Source organism: Mastigoproctus giganteus, chromosome 12 (genome assembly GCF_048544385.1).
Source record: "Mastigoproctus giganteus isolate SK-2022 chromosome 12, ASM4854438v1, whole genome shotgun sequence".
Taxonomy (NCBI): domain Eukaryota; kingdom Metazoa; phylum Arthropoda; class Arachnida; order Uropygi; family Thelyphonidae; genus Mastigoproctus; species Mastigoproctus giganteus.
The window spans coordinates 113589535-113609986 of NC_143586.1; the positions used below are offsets into that span (position 1 = coordinate 113589535).

The following is a 20452-nucleotide window of genomic DNA, read 5'->3' on the forward strand; positions in this document are numbered from 1 at the left end:
GTTGCCTCTATTGTTCTCCCAACTCCACTAATCACTTGGAACTCTTTGAAACTTGACTATCTCCAGTCCAACTTTCTTAATGGTGGGGTAATTTTCCTTGATTTTAATGTTCTCAACTCCAGCTTGTCGAGATGCTGAGGCATTTTGCAATTACTGATGACCTCACACAGATTGTTCATTTATCTTACAGAGTACCAGATAATCCTAACCAAGCAGCCAACACTTGATCCTTTTCTCACAAATGAGACTGTACACAGTCTAGGTGAGTGGTCCTCTAGGGAAGAAATCCTTTATTCCAAGCCCCATTTTAAAATCTCATCCTTTTATATAAACCTTGGTTTTTCAATAAATGTACTGAGGCTGTTTAAGATAAGTATGTTGCAGGTTGCAATTGGCTTGCATCCAAATCTCCGGGTTCATTTTATGTGTACAGCAAAGCTCACAACAATTGTAAAGCAGTAATTAATCAGTCTAAACCAGATTTTGAACTGACAAAAAGTATAAAACTTGCTTATTTGTCCAACTGGTAGTTAGGTGTTCTGTTGCCAAAGCAACCTTTTGCCACTCTCTGCAGCCTTTTCCCCATCTCTGCATGCATCCCTTTTGAAACCCGAAGGTTTGATTGCCACTTTAACTAAAGATAAAGCTGACTTGCTAATATCCTACTTTTCATCTAACTCGTGTATAGTAAACAACCTCCTACCATTCCTAGTACAGTACAGTACATTTCATTTCTATTCAGTGCCTGTTTTCTTGTCAAGAGGTTGTCAGAAGAATTTTGAACAATCTTGATTCCAAGAAAGTGGCAGGTGGTCCTTATGGTATTTCTTCACTTGTTCTCAAAATCTGTGATCCTGAGCTTATTCTTGTTCTCTATCTCCTTTTTTACACTTATTTCACCGGCGTTTTTCCTTCTGTCTCTGATATGAGCAAATTTCCAGAAGAAAATTTGCTCATATCCAGTAAGTTCTTAGAAAAGGCAACAAACCCCCTTCCATCCAATTATTACTTCCCTCTGCACTTACTTCTGTTCTTTCTAAAGTAATGAAGAAATCCATCAACTGCCAGCTCTTAAACTAGCTAGAAACCATTCATCTAATTACACTAGTTTACAAATTTAAGTTTGTTCACTGGGGTTTGAATTTCAATAGTCCTACTGCTGAAATATGTTGCTGTGATTTTAAATAGGACTTAGATTTTTTTCTATCACATCCAGATACATCACAATTTAAGAAATAAAAAAGTATCGTTTTTATGAAAGAATATAACTTTATTGTATTTAGTAATGTCAAATTGATAAGATTACATTTTCATATATCAAAAAATATTATAAATCAACAGGGATTACCTTTATTTTAGATATAGGAAGCTTCTTTTCCAACTCCTAGTCCAACTCGCTAATAATTCTTGAGGATGGCGATATCAATTTTGTGAACCCGGTGGGACATCTTCCCCACTGTCAGAACCGTAGTGTTCAAACCGTGCGGAACGATGATCGCTCAAAGACAATTATCGAGCACTTAATAGCTGTCAATTATCAAATCAAAAAATATGTAAATACTAACAAGTATTAATCAAAATTCTGAAACTTTCATTAATCAGATCTTCGTCTCTTTGTTAGAAAAGAACGTTTAATCGTTTTTCTTTTATGCACAGTGCCAGGTTTCTCTCTTTTTAAACACCAGCAGTAGTCGGCCATCATGCTTGTATTCCACCTTCCCTGGTACCTCTTCTCCATTTCCTTTATGTCCTGATGGTATCTTTCCCCTTGTTCTTCACTCATCTGTGCAAGATTTTCGGGGGAAAAATCAAGACGGGCATGCAAAAAGTGAATTTTGATGCTCATATTACAACCTAAATTGCGAAGCTTTTCAAGCATATTTTGAACAATTTTCTCATAATCCTGTGATTTAGGATTTCCTAGAAAGTTTTCCATTTTTTTCCCATTAGACTTTTAAAAGCAATCCAGGCTTCCCTTTCAAAGTCAGTCATAGTAGTTTCAAACTGACTGTCTAAAACCAATTTTCTACTTTGGGGACCAGTGAAGATACCCTCCTTAAGTTTTGCATCAGACAAACCAGGAAATTTACTTCAAATGTACTTAAAACAGTTGCCATCCTTATTCAATGCTTTAACAAATTGCTTCATTATGCCTAATTTGATATGCGCCTCTGTAGCCATGTGGGCAGGAGCAGCAGTGCGTAGCACACGCTTCTTGATTAGACCGGGGTTCGAACCTGTGCCCACCAAATACGGAGGATGCAGAAAGGTCAGGGAATGACCACCGCATATCCCTGGAGCAATATGGCCTTAGTTGCTAAAAACCAAATAATAACAACAACAACTTGATATGCAGTGGAGATAAAAGTATTTTATCTGGCTTCACCAAACTTTCATGCACAATATTTTTTGACCCCAGTGCAAGATTGTGCCTCCGAGGCCATTGCTTCTTTGTCCAGTGCAGTGCTTTAGCTCTGCTATCCTATTCACAAATAAATCACTTCCCTCTGCATTTACTTCTATTCTTTCTAAAGTAATAAAGTAATAATAAAAATCCATCAACTGCCAACTCCTAAACTAGCTAGTTTTAGTGTACCTACCCTGTTACCCCAACAACATACATAACACTTAAGTCTCCACATAGTTGCCATTCGTGATCTTGATATTTAATTTTCTCCAAAAGCAACTTTAGATTGTCATGAGTTTCTTTTAAGTAGACTGAATGAACAACTGGCACAGATGTATAATTATCTCCATTATACAAGAGAGAACCTTTTAAACTACTCTTAGAAGAGTCTATAAATAGTCTCCACTCACTAGGAACATATGATGGAGCTCCTAAAGCACTTATTAAACCAGCGATATCACTGCAATATACGAGAGGACCTTCTTGTGAAAAATACTGTATAAACTCCCTTTCACGAATTCTGTACCTGGAGCAAGTAAGTTTTTCGCTTGAAGTCTACTTTGGAAGACCCAAGTATACTTTGGAAGTATACTTAGCAGCATACTTTGGAAGACCTAAGCCCCTTATTAAATTGTTCAGTTCGACTTGCATGAATTGCTGTGTCGTTAAAATATTTTCTGGTTGATAACATTCCTCTTCACTAACCTTCTGCTTCAGTGGAAGATGATGCTGACTCCAAAGTTTCTGGTGGAGGTTTTATAGGCAGATCAGGTCCAGGCGGCATTGGTCTTATGGTTGATGGTAGATCCGGATATTTGTTCTTTTTTATTTTTTGAATTGTAACCATTAACATCACATACACAAAAGCAACATTTGGCATGGCTTACTGGCTCGCACCATACCATAGGAATAGCAAATGGAAAGCATACCTTTTTTTTTCCCTTGACTCCATTTTATAAGATGTTCGACACATGTATAGCATACTTTATGCGGTGCCCACGATTTATCCTGATTACCTAGCTTTATGTCAAAGCATGCATAATACAGATTTTTTTTACAAAATCTGTAATATTTTGCCTCTGCTTTACAGGAACAAAACAACCACATATGTAACAAAATATGTCTGGACTGTTTATACAACTTTCTGGTTGCCATACTAAAAGAAAACTTAACACACAATGAGAGCTCACGACGGTTTTTACAGGAGTACTGTGACCGCATAAGGGATGTGCCACTTATATAGGCTCTGTGGTTGAGTGGACTGTACAAACAAGTGAGTTTGATAATTGAGAGCTATTAAGTGCTCGATAATTCCTATATGGCAGTTTGTAGAACTGCCAGAAGTATGGTTTTTGTAGACAGCAGTCATGAGCGCTTGTTGTTGAGACCGCACGGTCTGAACACTACGGTTTTGACAGTGGGGAAGATGTCCCACCTGCTTTACAAAATAGATATCGCCATCCTCGAGAATTATTAGCGAGTTGGACTAGGAGAGTTGGAAAAGAAGCTTCCTATATCTAAAATAAAGGCAATCCCTGTTGATTTATAAAACAAGTGAGTGCATGCTCAGACAAGTTTAACCCAATAACTACACAGTAGTCTCCCAGACTCCACTCGGAAAATAAAATTCTGGGAATCACAAATGGGCCGGAAGAGCGGGGTGTGGTGCCGTCTACCTTCCTGGGTCAAGGTCGGCTACCTTGCAGTGCGCGTGTAGATACGGGTTAAACATGCACAATCTGTTGTATTTGAGGCAAATATTTGAAATTGATTACAAATATAGAGGTATAAAATTTGTAAACCATTGCAGAAACTATAGTTATGTACACATTTGCGTATAATACCTAGGTAATATTTTAACAAATTGTGAAAAATCTTTAGATGATAGAAACAAACAGACTTCGGTTTAGTAATCAGTAAACATACATAAATAACTGCTTTTACTCAAACTCCAGATACTGTAAGCCAGTGTTATCTATCGATCACCACTATGAATTCCATCAGTGGCAATCCGCTGCTGATATACTAGCTTGTGTTACCTGTCTATGAATAAATTCAGTAGAAAAGTTTGTAACTTGTGCAGTTGCATTTGACACTTTAAAGGCTTTTGATCATGTTTGGCATAATGGTATTCTAAATAAGGTTCAATCATATGGTTTGCCAACTGCTTTTTGTAATTGGGTATCCAGTTTTCTCTCTGACAACTCACTGTGCACAAAGGTAGACAGCTCTATCTTTACTTTCTCCACTGAGGTAGGTGTTCCCCCAAGATTTACTTTTCTTCCCCCTCTTTTCCTCTTGTATACTAATGACCTTCTTCCATTGAAGGTCATCAGTATACAAGATACTAATGTATACTAATGACCTTCTTCCATTGACCGGAAATCTTATCCATAGTTTTGCTGATGATAGCACATTGCATTCCACAATCCAGTTTGAGAAAACTAGCCGTGCACAAATAGTTTCAACATTTCTAATGTCAACTTTCATAAAAATTGTAAAGTTAGGGCTATTTTAATAAAAAAAAATTTTGAAAATTAAGATAAATGAAACATGATTCCAAATGCGTGTGTGTGTGTTCACATTCCACTTTTACATGATAATTTAATATTTCCTTTGACTACTTAATAAAAATATTTCAGAATATCTTTTTCTGCTACAGTACTAAAAATTACCTTTGTGCATTCAGAAACCAGATGGTATGATGTTTCCTGATCGAGCTACACTCTTCATTTGTGCTATAGAAGACAGACAGTATAAAGATGAAAAGATTAACTGTGAGTCATTTTTAATTGAATGTTGATATTAATTATTGGATATCAGTGTGTCCATTTTATTTTTTGCTACTTTTATAAAGAAGTGTCATGCATGTTTTATTTATTTTTTTTTTTTTTTGCAGAAAAAAGGAAGGAAGGAGAGAGAGAGAGAGAGAGAGAGAGAGAGAGAGAGAGAGAGAGAGAGAGTCTATCCATAGATTTTATTCTTTTTATTGAGAATATTCACATTTTTCATATCAAAGTGACTTTCTAGATTTAAAAAGTCCCTCCCCCTTTCATCTGATATTTGTTATGGAGTTTAAACCATTTAATCGGTTTTATTTTATCATTTCTATATGAGTCCTCATGTACTGTAGATGTATTAAAAACTTGTGAAGTCCCCCCCCCAGCCTCCCAGTTAATTCAGTATGAATGAATTAACTGGGAGGCTTAAGGAGCCATTACTATATTCAACTTCCCTATCACATGCAAGGTGATGGTTTTAAATGAGTACCCATAAAATTTATGAGTAACTTCTTTATTCTGTGACCTTACTTAATTTGTCAAAACTATAGAAAATGTTCACCAATATGATCATAAAATAACTGAGTACAATGAAACACTTTTTAAAAATGCATTTTTAATGTAGTGAACATCTTTCAGCCTCCTTGAACATTCCACATTCTTTCATGTCCCAGATTTTAATGGTGCCTTGCTATGTTGAAATGGTCTACAAAGGATCAAATTGAGTAGTTTGAAATGAATCTGTTTTGAGGTAATGTTCTACCCTGTTTCTCAATTCCAAACAGTTTCATATCTCTTGCACTTTTACTTGAAGCTGTTTTCATTTTTTGCAGTAGTTTTCTCATTTAAAATTATCATCCTATACTTAACATGGGAGTACATATTTCTTTTATTAGAGTGGGGGAAAAAATCAAACTTGTGGGGCTCAAATTTATGCAATATAATGCTATAGTATTAATAATATTGCTTTTATTACTAATTAGACTTGAAACAGCAATGAAGCCCAATATGTTCTATTATTATTAATCTTAAATTATAAGTGGAAACCTCATACCTTTTTAGTAGGGCTGTAATTCTCTCAACACAATTGCGGATGAATGTATTATTATATGAACCAATGCCATATGCTTAGTATTAAATAAATCCAATTAAAAATAGCTACTAATTAAAATCATGTATTAAATTCTCTTGTGTCACCTAGCGATCTAGAAGTGCTATGGAAAGTCGGTGGCCACCAACCCCCCAAATCCAATCAATATCACATGCTACCATGAGAATTGAAAAACAGTTGCCGCAAAAAATCTTAAAACCACGAAATAAATACTTCAATTCACAAATAATTTAAACTCTAAAAAATTGTCTAAAACTTCTTTTTAGTGACCAACTTATTCAGATCGTTTCCGTGTTCACAAAAAGTAAAAAGCCCTTCGTGAATGATATCCCCCCTCCTGTTTTATACTAACTTATTGAAACCTGACGCGAGATTGTTTATATAGACCAATGTACGATGGTCCAAGAACCAATCCTTGAGGGAGGATCCCCCTCTTCTGACATTACATCAATCTGAAGAATACTCAGTAATCACAACCCTCTGCCTTTTGCCTGGTCCTCCGTAGCCAGGAGCGGGAGTGCAGAGCACACGCTCTTTGAGTAGACCGAGGTTCAAGCCCCTGACTGCTGAATACAGTCGATCTGCCAACCCGCACTGGACCAGCGTGGCAGATTATGGTCCATTTCCCTCAGCATGAATTATTGAGGAGGCTTCCATCCTGCAGTGGGTTGATAATGGCTGCACTTTACTTTTTTTTTACATGTGCATTAGAGTCCACGAGTCCGAAATATTACAAGGTCTGCGTATATTAATAGAGTCTGCATTTAATCTCATTTCTAATGTTTCAGCAATTAATAATTTAAAATATTCCTCCTGTGCATTAAGGATTTTCAATTCAATAACTACAATCACATGCAAGGTGATTGTTTTAAATGAGTACCCATAAAAAAAAGATTTTTTTTTATGGGTACTCATTTTTATGGGTTCGGGGTGGCAGCGGTGTGGGCAGCCCTGACTTCCCTCTCCCGAGTGGGATGGGTGGGGAGCCTGGGTGCTGAATAAAAAAAAAAAAAAAAAAAAACTCATGAATTCTGATAAAGTTTTCTTCTGGGCCCCAGCCCGGCTGACCCAGATAATGTAACTTCTTCTAAACACAGAAAACCGAAGTTATATCAGGTCCACCACCTCGATGCCTGATAATTCACTCTACTAGTGAGAGAAACCTTAGGAAAAATATCATCCTTCTTTATCCAGAAGTATTTGAAGGGTTGGCAGGCTCTCCTAAATCTGTCACATAGCTTTGTTCAGGTGACATACTTGTGCAGACCACAAATGACAAACATTCAGTACAGCTTCTCCAAGCTACATCTGTGGGGGGTGCCTATTACAGTTACCCCCCCCCCCAAAAGACACAGAACTCATCCCATGGTATCATCGCTGAATGGGATGTCATAGAAGTGTCTGAAGAGAATCTGTTCTGAATTAAAACCACAAGGAGCGATAGTTGTGAAACGATGGCCACGTGTAGGGATAGGAAACTTTTTCCAACCAGAAACATTATCTCAACATTTAAGTCACCAGTGTCTCCTAATGAGATCAAAGCTGGCTATATGAACTGTCCAGTGCATCCGTGCGTACCAAATCCTTTACTGTGCTTTAAGTTCCAGAAATACAGACGCTTGCATTGGAGCCCTTGAATGCTCTTGCTGTGCTGCAAAAGACCATGCAACCTCATCCTGTTCAGCTTCAAAACCATCATGTGCATTAACTGCCAAGGAGAGCACCCTGCTTATTCACGAGCATGCCAGAGGTGGAAAGAAGAAAGAGAAATTCAAAGACTTAAGGCAGGGTAGAACATATGTCAGGAGGCAAGAAAAGCAATGCAACGTGTTATTGTTATTTGTTTTTTTTTAGGAGCATTAGCAACTAAGGCCATATTGCTCTGGGGATATGTGGTGGTCATTCCATTACCATTCCGCATCCTCCGTATTTGGTGGCTTACGGGCTCGAACCCCGGTCTAATCAAGAAGCATTCTGAATACGCTCTGCTGCTCCTGCCCACCTGGCTACAGAGGTGTGTGTGTGTGTGTGTGTGTGTGTGTGTGTGTATGTGTGTGTGTGTGTGTGTGTGTGTGTGTGTGTGTGTGTGTGTGTGCGCGCGCGCAACCTATGAATACAAACAAACCTGCCTATGCTCAGAAGGTAGCAGGGAAATGTTTCATTAGAACTCAGACTGAAATGACCATTCCATCAAAGGTAATTCACTCCCCTTGCACACCCTGTTAAGTTAACGAAAACCCACACAGAAGGACCAGTCAGCTGCCGTTCCTATATCCACACCTCCTAATGCTCCTCCACATCAGTACCGAAAGAAGTTGCTGGAGAAAAGAACAAGAAGCCTGAAATAACCCATAGTTCCCAAGAAAAAAAATGGATGTCAAGGAGAAGGAGGTACCAGATGATTCTGTCTTGGAACTCTTTTCAGAGAAGGAAATAGATACTGGACAGGATCCATAATTTCCCAAAAGAGATAAATCCAAGACTGAGAAAAATAAGCACTCAGCACCTCGGAAGCTGCCTGATGAATCCACCAAGTCAAAATAATGTTAGTCCCCTATACAGACTACAGGAAAATAATCCATAGTAAGATTTTTTTGCAATGGCAATGTTTGTGGCACGGACAGGCAACAAACAAACAAACAAACTCAATCGGGTTAATTATGCCTGTGATCAAAAGCTTGGCAGGTGCCCCTGTAGCCAGGTGGGCAGGAGCAGCAGTGCGTAGCACATGCTTCTTGATTAGACCGGGGTTCAAGCCCGTGACCACCAAATACGGAGGATGCTGAAAGGTCAGGGAACGAGCACCACAAATCCCTGGAATAATATGGCTTTAGTTGCTAATGCTCTTAAAAACCAAATAACAACAAAATCCTGGCAGTCAAGTTAGTGCAGGGTTCTTAAAGAGTAAGTTGTTCTTGCTTGGCTCTGCATAGGACATAGTTATCTGACACATTCTTTTCTGCTGATGGCCGATGACCCTCCCTTTCACCATAACAACCGAAATCAAAACCAATGACCCTCGTATATACGAGCAATGTGGCACCATTTTATTCACCTGACTGAGCCTTATACACAGTCAGATTTTATCCGATAATGACCGTATAACAGCAGTTTTTAATTTTTTTCAATTCGTTAACATGTATACACTTATATAATACAGATAGTTTTTAATGCCACTGATTTTTATTTATTGATGTTGATATGTAACATTTTGACAAGGTAACCTTTTTAAAGGTTACCAAAATGCTGACCTTTTTAAATTTTAATTGTGACCTGGCACATTATAACCATAGTTGTTTTTGCACCATAAAAAACCAAAACCTAACCTGCATTGAAAGTTGACTTTACAGGATACAATTGGGAATCTTCTAAACAACCTGAAATCATGTGGGATTTGTGTGTAAATTAACAATGAGTTGATAATTTTCCCGTATGGTAGGTCTACAAACTAGGGTAGGATATTAACTTGGCAGCGGCGAGGCACTTATTTGGTGGCCCTTGAAAATAACAGTTCTGTGTTAATTATAGCCATTAATAAGTGTTTAATAAAAATGTAGAATTTTTTTATCAGCCTTTTTTACTGTTAGTTTCTGAATTAATTTTCTTAAGAGTTTTCATACAAAAAGTGGGTGGAAGAATCTGTCAGGTGCCCTTCACTATTTTTACAACTATTTTGGATTTTGCACGAAGAATGGCATGATGCATCTATGATCTTTTTGAAAGATTTCTTGTTGTTGCTCTCTCAACATGACCATTACTCTGCAGAAGTAGAATTTGCACATTTTTGATGGGTGCCAAATTGAAAATAAATTTTGAAATAAGTCTGAAAAATGGAACTAACTAATAATATGAAATATGCATAATATATATATATGTATATATATATATTTATTTTTAATAATTATTTATAGACATAATAAGCATAAACATATATGCACGAGCAGTTTGAAATTTCACGCACTTCTCAGTCTTTTAAATTGAAAATGGAAGAGACTAAGAGACCACTATTTCTATCTTATATCTAATATGTTTTCTGTAATTTTTAGTGAAATTAATATATATTTTTGAAAACTTAAAAAGATACATATATATATGTTGCAATCCATTATTTTTAAATTAAATATTTTCAAGCAGAATTAAAAAAAAAAAAAAAAACACTTTTCCAAAACAATACGGACACCTCTGAAGAGCCCTGTCACCATCTGCTGCATATGTTTTCTGTAATTTTTAGTGAAATTAATATATATTTTTGAAAACTTAAAAAGATACATATATATATGTTGCAATCCATTATTTTTAAATTAAATATTGTCAAGCAGAATTAAAAAAAAAAAAAAAAAAAACACTTTTCCAAAACAATACGGACACCTCTGAAGAGCCCTGTCACCATCTGCTGCAAATGGTGTTGCCACCGCACCAAGATTAAACGAGGACGTTGAACACGATTTGATGTGTTGGACATTTATTACTAATTAAATGGAAAAGTACATTTAAATAGTTTAGATTAATGCATATCACTGAAGTAAAAAGATGCTCTCAAAGCTGTCTCAGAGTTGTCTGTCTTTGAGAAATGTTTAACTAGATAGTAGAATAATGGCACTCTATAACACTGTTTAAAGAGGTAATAAATGATGAGAGAAGCCCCAATATGAATACTTTTCAGAGCTGCCAAATCAAAGTATAACAAAATAATTGGTAAGTGGTAGTGGCTTGTCCAAATCATTTCACGAGTCTTCAGATGCTAAACAAACCGACTATGATTACTGTACCATTCTTTAACTGTGATTTAAGTTTCCGTTGTCTTTCTCTTAAAGAGTCTTTCATTTGAAGCAGTTTAATTCTTAAAAGTCATAAGTTAAAACATAGGAGGGAACACTACCTTTAAGATGAATATTGTTGCTACTGACTAGAAAGAAAATGCAACTAAAACTTTTAAGAAGAAGGAAACATCAAACCAGTGAAAGTGTTTCTTTACAAGTGTAGGGTTTTAAAAAAATGGAAAACTACAGTAGTTAGAAGAAGAAGAAAGTTTTCAGAAGAAAACTCTGGAAAGCTACTGACATAGTGTGTCTCCTTGATTGTTAAAGGTGTCAAACTTTGCTAGTCAGAACTGTGATTTCTTACTGGTTGCAAAATGTCTGGGTCTACATTTGTTGAATTCAGACTCTTCTGGGTTATTAAAGGTTTATTAAAACAGGGTTATTAAAACAAATATGTTCATCCTTCACCCACTGCAGGGTCCTGTAGCCTCCCCTTGAAAAGACGGGTCATCAGCAGCTAAATTTCTCCTTTATTATTTTCCAATTGTTTTCACTTATTTTTTTCTTCATTAGGTGGCCTTCCTTTCATTTAAGTTTTTCTCTCTAAATTTTAATTTAGAGAGAAAAACAGACAGCAAGATGGTCAGAATCCCTGCCATCTTTCAAAAGAAAGATGCTGCCCCAGCCAACTTTTTTTATGATGCATTCTCTGACAGACCACCAAGTCAGCAAGTCCTCCCCATTCTTAATGCTTAGAAATGTTTAGAAAATGCTGCAATCTCATTAAAAATGGTTCAGTGTCAAATCCAGAGATTTACTAATTGAAACTACAAATCTGAGACATTCAGAATGTTTGTTACACCTGATCAGCTTTGGTAGAATCTCAGTTTGTCTCTCCCATGCCACCTTTAATATTTCAAAGGCTACACATCACTGATAGTGAAATTACTTAAGAGGTGCAGATCAAGCTGTCATTTGGACCAAGAAAATCCTAATCAAACAAGATGGTTCTCTTATACCTACTAGAAAAGATTTGAAGAGTTATAATAATTAATTTCACATGGTGGTTGCACATGTTAAGTATATTTTTTACAAGAAGAGTATTTAACCACAGAGTTTTGCTGTTAAGTTGTAGTACTTGACTAAGAAACAATTTTTATTAATGTACAAAATTAGTATTAATCTTGTACATTAATCATGTTGTACATAGTTTTCTTTCCAATTTAAACTATGATTTTTAAAATATTGGAGAATGTCATTTTCCGCATTGTGAATTTCAAATATGTTGGGATAGAAGAAACAAATAACATGTGCTGTTGAAGTTTTGGAAATTGTAATATTTATTGGAAAATTGTAATTGTAAAGAATTTTATGCAGTGTAATTGTGGTCAGATTAGTACTCGCAAAATTTGGGGGAAAAAAATAAAAATAAATAAATAAAATTCCAGATTATAGTAACTGTCAACGCACTGCAGAGTTACAAACCTCGTTCTTATACAAAATGTTAACTGGAATCAAGAAAGATGAACATTATGTTCATGGCAGCTTCACAAGTCAAATAGGATGGGGTATGGGATCCAGACCTGCCTAACTTATCAGTTTCTCCACTCATGGTTGATAAATGCACTTCAGAATTTAGTTTGTTTCATAATGTATGAGTAATGAAATAATTACTCATATTGCTCATAATTACTCATATTTCGGATAATTTATTGTATGTTGTCTGGGTATGTTATGTGATTTAGTGTATTAGTTTGGAAATAGTATAATAGTGTTGTGCTGATATTTTATTGCATGTTGTCTGGGCAATTTTATGTGATTTAGTGTTTTATTCCCCCCCCCTTTCATTTTCAGGGTGGGATAGCGTTTATGGTTTCAACATGAGCTGCATACGAAAAGTAGCTATATCTGAGCCACTTGTTGATGTTGTTGATCCCAAACAGGTTGTGACTAATGCCTGCTTACTAAAGGTAATAATTTAAAGTTATTATATTTGTTATTTATTTTCAATAAAGTGTCTCAACAGTGAATGCATCAAGTGTTGAAAAGATATTCACAACTGCTTCCAACTCAATCGATTTACAACATAGAATCCATGTTTTTCACTCAGTTTGACCTCTTCTGCATCTTTTAGTAAAAGATGGAGGAAGTCAAAAGTTTTTCTCCCACAAACATTTTTTTTTTTTTAAAGCATAGTACTTGTGTGATGCAAAGCTAATTAATAATGTCTTTCAGTTAGAAACAAAAGAAATACAATGTAAAAATTAAGAAACATGTGCAGGATTTTCCATATTCATATATTGTAAAACTTAGAAAAGTTAGCAGCTACATTGTGTATTGAATATTCCAACAAACTGGCATAAAGATAGTGTGTAGTATATAGAAAGAAATGCAAAAATAGATGTAGTATTTCATTGTGACAGTGGTGTTATATGTGCCAAAGGTTTATTATTTGCATCTTTTGCGCCAGAATATAATCTTCCTCTGAATTAAGCTGATCATGCAGGTGTGTTGTTCAGAAATGTTTCCTGATAGTGAAATAGCAAAAGGTATGGTTGTAGAAGTTGATTACCACAGCAGACTTAAACCAAAAGGGTGATTTTGTCGTACTCATCAATATTTCACTGGGCCAGTTTGCGGAGAGAGACTAAAACAACAGAAGGTTCTGTTCTTTTGCTCATTGAGGAAGTACTTTATTGCTGCATGTGACTACATGGTGTGCAAGATGTCCCATTAAAAAACGGAGTTCTTATAATTGCCCAGGTAGCACAGATTTCATAAATTGGCAGCGCATTGTTTTAATTTTGTGTACATGCGTGTGCCCACTTGCTTGCACATGTGTGAATAAGTTTCCAGTACTTCTTGGTGCTGATAAAGAAATGGATCAAGCAATAGATGTTTTTTAGCATCAGTTTCAGTGTTAGAAACCATTATGAAAGAAGGAAGTGACATACATTAGTCTGCAGTTGGGGAACTGAGAAGTGCACAAGGAAGTATAACAGATTATTCCAAGTCATGCTTAATGTTTTTAACAATTCCTCATAGCAGTGCTGAGTGGGAGGGGATATTCATCCGGGATAGAAAAAGAAAAATGGTTGAGATCTTTCTGGTGAAGCTGTGGAAGTGCTCTTGACAGCCAAGTTTAGACAGCAGGAACATTGTTATAAACAAGCTTTGATTCCAAATTTCTGAAGAGCAAAGTCTGCAACAGTATTTTTCTTGAAGCAATCAAAATCAGTTGACATCCAATCAGAAATCCATAGACAGAAAAAAATGTTTGAAGACGTACCGGTAAACAGTCCTATGTGTGTATATTTTTAGTGTGTGTTGTGAATGTAATTTAATTTCTAATGCAGTGTGGACTTCATCAGGCCCTTCCTGCTTTTTGCTGATAAATCTCCTGTTTTCCTTCTACTAAAGCTTCGTGATCTCCAGCATCTTAATGAAAGTCATAAGTTGGCAGCTAGGTATTCAATCACATTAATACATTAACTGTATTAAATTTTCCTTTATAGTAGAAACGAAACCCATCTAACTAAATTTGCTTGGCTTAGTTAATAAATAAAAGAAACAATGGATATATCTGTTAAAGTAAAAGACATTTCTAGTAGGGCGCAAATGTAAATTAATAATTCAAATCAAAAGGGACTATGAAGTCCTATTATTATAATAATCTTAAATTATAGGTGAAAACCTCCTACCTTTTTAGTAGGACTGTTAATCTGTCAACACTCAATCGCGAATAAATATAATATGAACTTACCCCCCATGCATAGTCATAAATAAACCAAGTTAAAATAATCATGCCTTCAGTTCTCGTATCACGTCAAAGGAATCTGAAAGAATTACGGAAAGACTGCAACCGCCAACCTCCAAAAACCAACCAACATCACAAGCCATCATGAGAATTGAAAAACAGTTGTTGCAAAATTCTAAAAACGGCAAAACAAATAAATTAATTGACACATAAATTAAACTTTAAAACTTTTTTTTTTTTTTTTTTTTTTTTTAACTTCTTTTAAGGGACCACCTTATTCGGTTTGTTACCATGTTCACAAGAAGTACAAAAGTGATTCGCGAATGATATCCCCCTGTTTTATATAAAATTAACATCTGACACAAGATTATTTATATAAACCAATGTATGAATTACTATTCATTCATGCGCATAAGTGTCCACTAGTCTGAAATATTATAAAGTCTGTGTATATTAATAGAGTTAACATTTAATCTTGTTTCTAATGGTTTGGCAATTAATAATTTAAAACATTCCCGCTGTTTATTAAGAACCTTCGATTCGTTAAAAAGGAACACATGTCCATAAGTGATTGCATGAAACGCAAGCTCAGAGACACCCGTCCTACCTGCCCTAACTGATGCTAAATGCTGCTGTATCCATACCGAAAGTAAATTTTGGGTCGAGCCAATATACGTAGAATTGCACCCACCACAAGAAATGTTGTAAACAATATTGTGAGCTTCCATGGTAGTTCCTACCATGGAAGCTCACAATAGACGAGCTATCCACCGACCTAGGCTCACTACTCCATCTGGCATTGTTGCTACAATAATGCAATTTGAAACTCGCCACGTTTCTCTACTTTGCCCTATAGAATGCTATTCTGCAAAAATAAGTGATTCTAATCAGAATTTTTTCAAAGTATCACGGAAAAAGTAAACGAGAGAGAAAAAAAAAAAAAAAAAGAAAGAAAGAAAGAAAGAAACAAACAAACAGAATTTGTAGTCAAATTTGCTTTCCTTCTCTTGAACACACTTGATGCATTTTAAATAAATTCATTTTTCTCAGTGCCAGATTTTAACTTCTGATTGAAAATTGCTGAACTCACTCAAATTCACTGAAAATGAAACTTTCTTTGCTGTTTTGTTATGTTATGTTATTTGGTTTTTAGGAGCATTAGCAACTGAGGCCATATTGCTCCAGGGATATGCGGTGGTCATTCCCTGACCTTTCCGCATCCTTCGTATTTGGTAGTCATGGGCTCGAACCCCAGTCTAATCAAGAAGCATGTGCTACGCACTGCTGCTGCTCCTGCCCACCTGGCTACGGAGGCGCCACTTTCTTTGCAGCTGAAGTGTCAAACAGAAAAAACAAAATTGAGAAACAGAAAACTGAAGGACAGGTGGGTGTAACAAAGTCAATGGGTTCATTGAGCTCTTAGTGTAGTATTCAGCAGCATTACATATTCTGATTTTATCAAACATTTGAACATACCCCCCCCCCCCCCCCATGTTCAAACTGAATAGTTCTAGTACAGGGAACTGGTTTTTTTTTTGTTTTTTTTTTTTTTTTTTGTTACCTAATATATAGTTCCCGGATATTTTCCTTTCAAGAAGCTTCCATAATGTGGAATAATCTTGTCCATAAATAGCAATTTATGTAGAAGCACGATGATTTAATTCCACATAGCCATCAAGGCCACAATCCCCTGAACCAGTTGTCTTTGATCTTTTCCTTTTAACTCTATCTTTCCTAAAGAAACTATCTTATGTGTTGTCCAATAAAGAGGAAGGATGGCAACACATAAGGGAATCATACTTAAATTCATTTAATTCCCCCCAGCCAAGATAAAATTTTACAATTGTAACCAAACACTTTCTTTTAGCTCTACTCATACAACATGCATTTTTTGTCTATATCACTATATGCTGTTCTAAAGTGATGTCAGGTTGGCCACCGGCTAATGCAGCATGATTAGGCCAGTTTGTGTTTAATTATGAAGTTTAAAAAAGGCAATAACAAGAAAGAGAAATTTTATCATTTCTTCCATGGATTACGAGCATTAAATAACAAATAATATCCCAGGCACAGGTATTCAATCTCTCTATTCCCCCATACCACTTACACCCCCAATCTCTTTATTCCCCCATATTATACATAATATGCAACACACTTCTTACTTCAATGCACATCAAACTATGTTTGATGTGTATTATGAGTACCACAGATATGGTACTACAGATGATATGGCCGGTACTGCTAAAGTTCCAGGCACCTCAAAATAATGATGAAAGGGAAGGTGAGACCAAGTTTAAATGCCATTATACCATGTATAAGAATTGCTGCAATGGGGAATAATTTTGTTTTGTTACATCATTTGTTGCTTATCAGTTTTAATTTACATATTAAATTATAGGTGAAAACCTCATACCTTTTAATCTCTCAACACTCAATTGCGAATGATTATAATATGAAATTATAATCCCATGCATAGTCATAAATAAATCGAGTTAAAATAGCTATTAATTAAAATAATCATGCCTTCCACTCTCATATCACGTCAAGGGAAAAGGAAAGAATTACGGAAAGACGGCGGCCACCAACCTCCAAAAACCAAACAACATCAACAAGCCATCATGAGAATTGAAAAACAATTGTCGCAAAATTCTAAAAACGACGAAACAAATAAATTAATTGACATATAAATTAAACTTAAATTATTTTTTAACTTCTTTTAAGAGACCACCTTATTCGGTTTGTTACCGTGTTCACAAGAAGTACAAAAGTGATTCGCGAATGATATCCCCCTGTTTTATATAAAATTAACGACATCTGACACAAGATTATTTATCAATAAATAAGAAATGGACCAAAAAAGCAATGAAGAAATGGACCAAAAAACATCATGCTTTCATTATTAAAACAAATTTCAAGAATGGTAACTGTTATCCCAAAGCAGTGATTATTCTCACTCACTTCAATATCCCTAATCATGGCGCAATTCCCAGCCATAACATGCTAAAAGTTCTGTACACATAGCTTTATCAAAGTGCTTCTGCAATGAAGAAGAAACCTCCAGGTGTTGTTTGAAAAGTACGAACACCAGAAAATGTTGAAAATGGGAGATGAGCTGTTCCTTTGTAGTCTACACCATTTGGCCAGGAGTGCTGCACTACCTGAGAATTTCTGTGCAAAATTTTGCATAAGGATCTGAGGTTTCATCTGTACAAAGTTGCGGTTGTTAAAGGGCTAAGTGATATGGACTTAGCTCTTTAATGACCTTTAAAGATTCCAGCTTTTTGAATGAAAATTACTTCTGGTTGGAATGTCAGGCTCATGCACCATTTAAAAATATTTCCCAACAGCCAATAGGGATACTCTGCATAAAGGAAAGATAGTTAAAAGCTAGGTTTCTTCTTTTATCACTGGCAAAAATTTGATGTTAATTATAATCACTGTGCTATTACTGACAAGTGAATTAGCCATAACATGTGCAGAAGAACCAGCTCTGACACGAATGATTCGTCCTAAAATTTATTGAAACGATCTACTTCCATGACAACAAATGGTAGTTTGTTTCAACAAGCAGTTACTCTCTGACTGAAAGCAAATTTTCACATGATGGCTGGTCCTGCAACCATCTTTTTTTGAATTTAAGTGTGTTTCCCTTATGTGTTGTCCAAGAAAGAGGAAGGATGCCATCCTTCCTCTTTCTTGAACAACACATAAGATGGTTTCTTTAGGAAAGGTAGTTACATGGAGAAGATCGAAGACAACTGGTTCAGAGGATTGTAGCCACGATTTCACTGACCTGTTAACACATTCACTACATGCTTCAAATGGCACTACAAGTGCCATGCCATGCATGTGGGCTGTCATTCTTAACGTAAACAAGTGCTGTAAAAGTGCAAGAAATTAACAACTGCTCAGCTCTGGTGGCACACCCAATTGAACTCTGGGCTAATAGCAGCAATGCTTGGTTTTTGTTTATAGCTTGGCGTGCAGTTTTTTTTTTTTTTTTTTGCATCTGTATAGAATAGTCTTGATAAAAACTGAGATTTGTTCTGATTTATAGCTCAGCACTAAAAAGTAAGTGCCATGAACTCCAGACTTTCACTTTTCAACCATTTACAAATTTTTTCAGAATGTTAAGAAACAACATTCTGAAAAATGGAACTGATTATGAAATGGTTCTTACTCTTGCTTCTGCCCCTACCTAAGTAAAAACCCTGTAAAATAAATTCACAATTTCCATCCCTTTCAAGAAAATAAAACCTAAGCTACTTCCTTATTGAAAAGGAACAAAATTTTGCTAAACATGCAAATGACACGGCAAAGATCCCCTTTGACATTGACTCCATTCTGGATACTTTTACTGTCAATCAGTTATATTGCAAAGTATGCAATGAACAGTGGGTGCAAATAGGGTATATCCATATCCGTATGCACTCTCCCTTTGAACATGCATACACTGCACCCCATTTTGTGCTTATCATAAAGCACATACTCAGTGACTGTTCATTATCAGGGTGCTAGAATTGTGTTTTTCTGACCTGTTTAACATAAGAACCAGTGGGTTTTTTTTTTTTTTTTTTTACAGTGGGTCAATTTTTGCCATTTTGATCCCAGGTTCTCAGCTAATGGACGAGTTTTCAAATTCAAACAAATTTTTATTTGTGCATTTAACAGTTCTTATATTATGACATTAGAGAATTTGTACAAACTGCATATAATAGAACTGTAATAATCTTATAAAAAAAAAAAAAAAAAATCAAATGTTCCCAGTCAAATTTGTTTGAACTTGAATACTTGCCCATTCTTCTTCTTCTTCTTTGGTCCTTAGCTGGCAGCTGGGGGAGGCGGTTGGCCACGCAACCAGTATGCTGCTGTAGGTGCCGCAGGGTTTCGGACTTGCTCTGTGATGTTCTTCCATACCTTACGATCCATGGCTTCAGTCCTGGCCTGGTTAAGGTCGAGACGTCGGCTCTTCAAGTCATCTTCCACTTGCTTGGCCCACGTTTTCCTAGGCGCGGTCCGTTGGATGCTCCATTGGGTGGGTCGTTGTCTCCAAAGGAGTGTGGATGGTATTCTGTTCGTGCCCATTCTACATACGTGGCCAAACCATCTGAGCCTTCGCTTCTGGATTTGGTCGGCAGTGGTTGGTTGCTGTTGGCATCTGGCGCGGATGGTATCATTAGTGATGCGGTCGCGAAGAGAGATGCCCAAGATCTGCCGCAGGCATCGCATTTGGAATACCTCAAGTTTGTTCAAATCTAACTTGAGACAAATCCATGTTTCCGATCCGTAAAGAAGAATGGGCAGGATCAAAGTCCGGAAGAGTCGGATTTTAGTCTTTGTGGAAATGTTGGTCCTCTTCCATAGACACCATTTGAGCGAGGCGAACGCAGTGGCCGCCTGTCCAATTCTGCTGTGGATTTCCATGGTGGATGCAACTTTCTTCTCCTGGACCAGCGACCCAAGGTATTTAAAGTCCTGCACTTGCTCGATCTGGAAGCCTTCGAGATAGATGGTGGTTTGCGACCCATCTGTTGTCAGGGCCTTTGTCTTACCAGCATTGATCTTCAAACCGTATGGCCGGGCAATGTCGTAGAGGATGTCCGTGGCTTCAGCGTCGTTACCGGCAAGGATAGCACT

At 36.4% G+C, this 20452-nt stretch overlaps 1 protein-coding gene across 2 annotated transcripts in view; it reads left to right on the top strand.

The window, feature by feature from the left end:
- Window positions 1-20452, top strand: part of Art1 (arginine methyltransferase 1) — a 229299-nt gene that overhangs the window by 163707 nt on the left and 45140 nt on the right. For both annotated transcript variants that reach the window (XM_090386508.1, XM_090386507.1), the window contains 2 exons: window positions 5097-5184; window positions 12913-13028. In XM_090386508.1, coding sequence (XP_090242634.1) covers window positions 5097-5184; window positions 12913-13028 — 204 coding nt within the window. The remainder of the gene's footprint in view (window positions 1-5096; window positions 5185-12912; window positions 13029-20452) is intronic.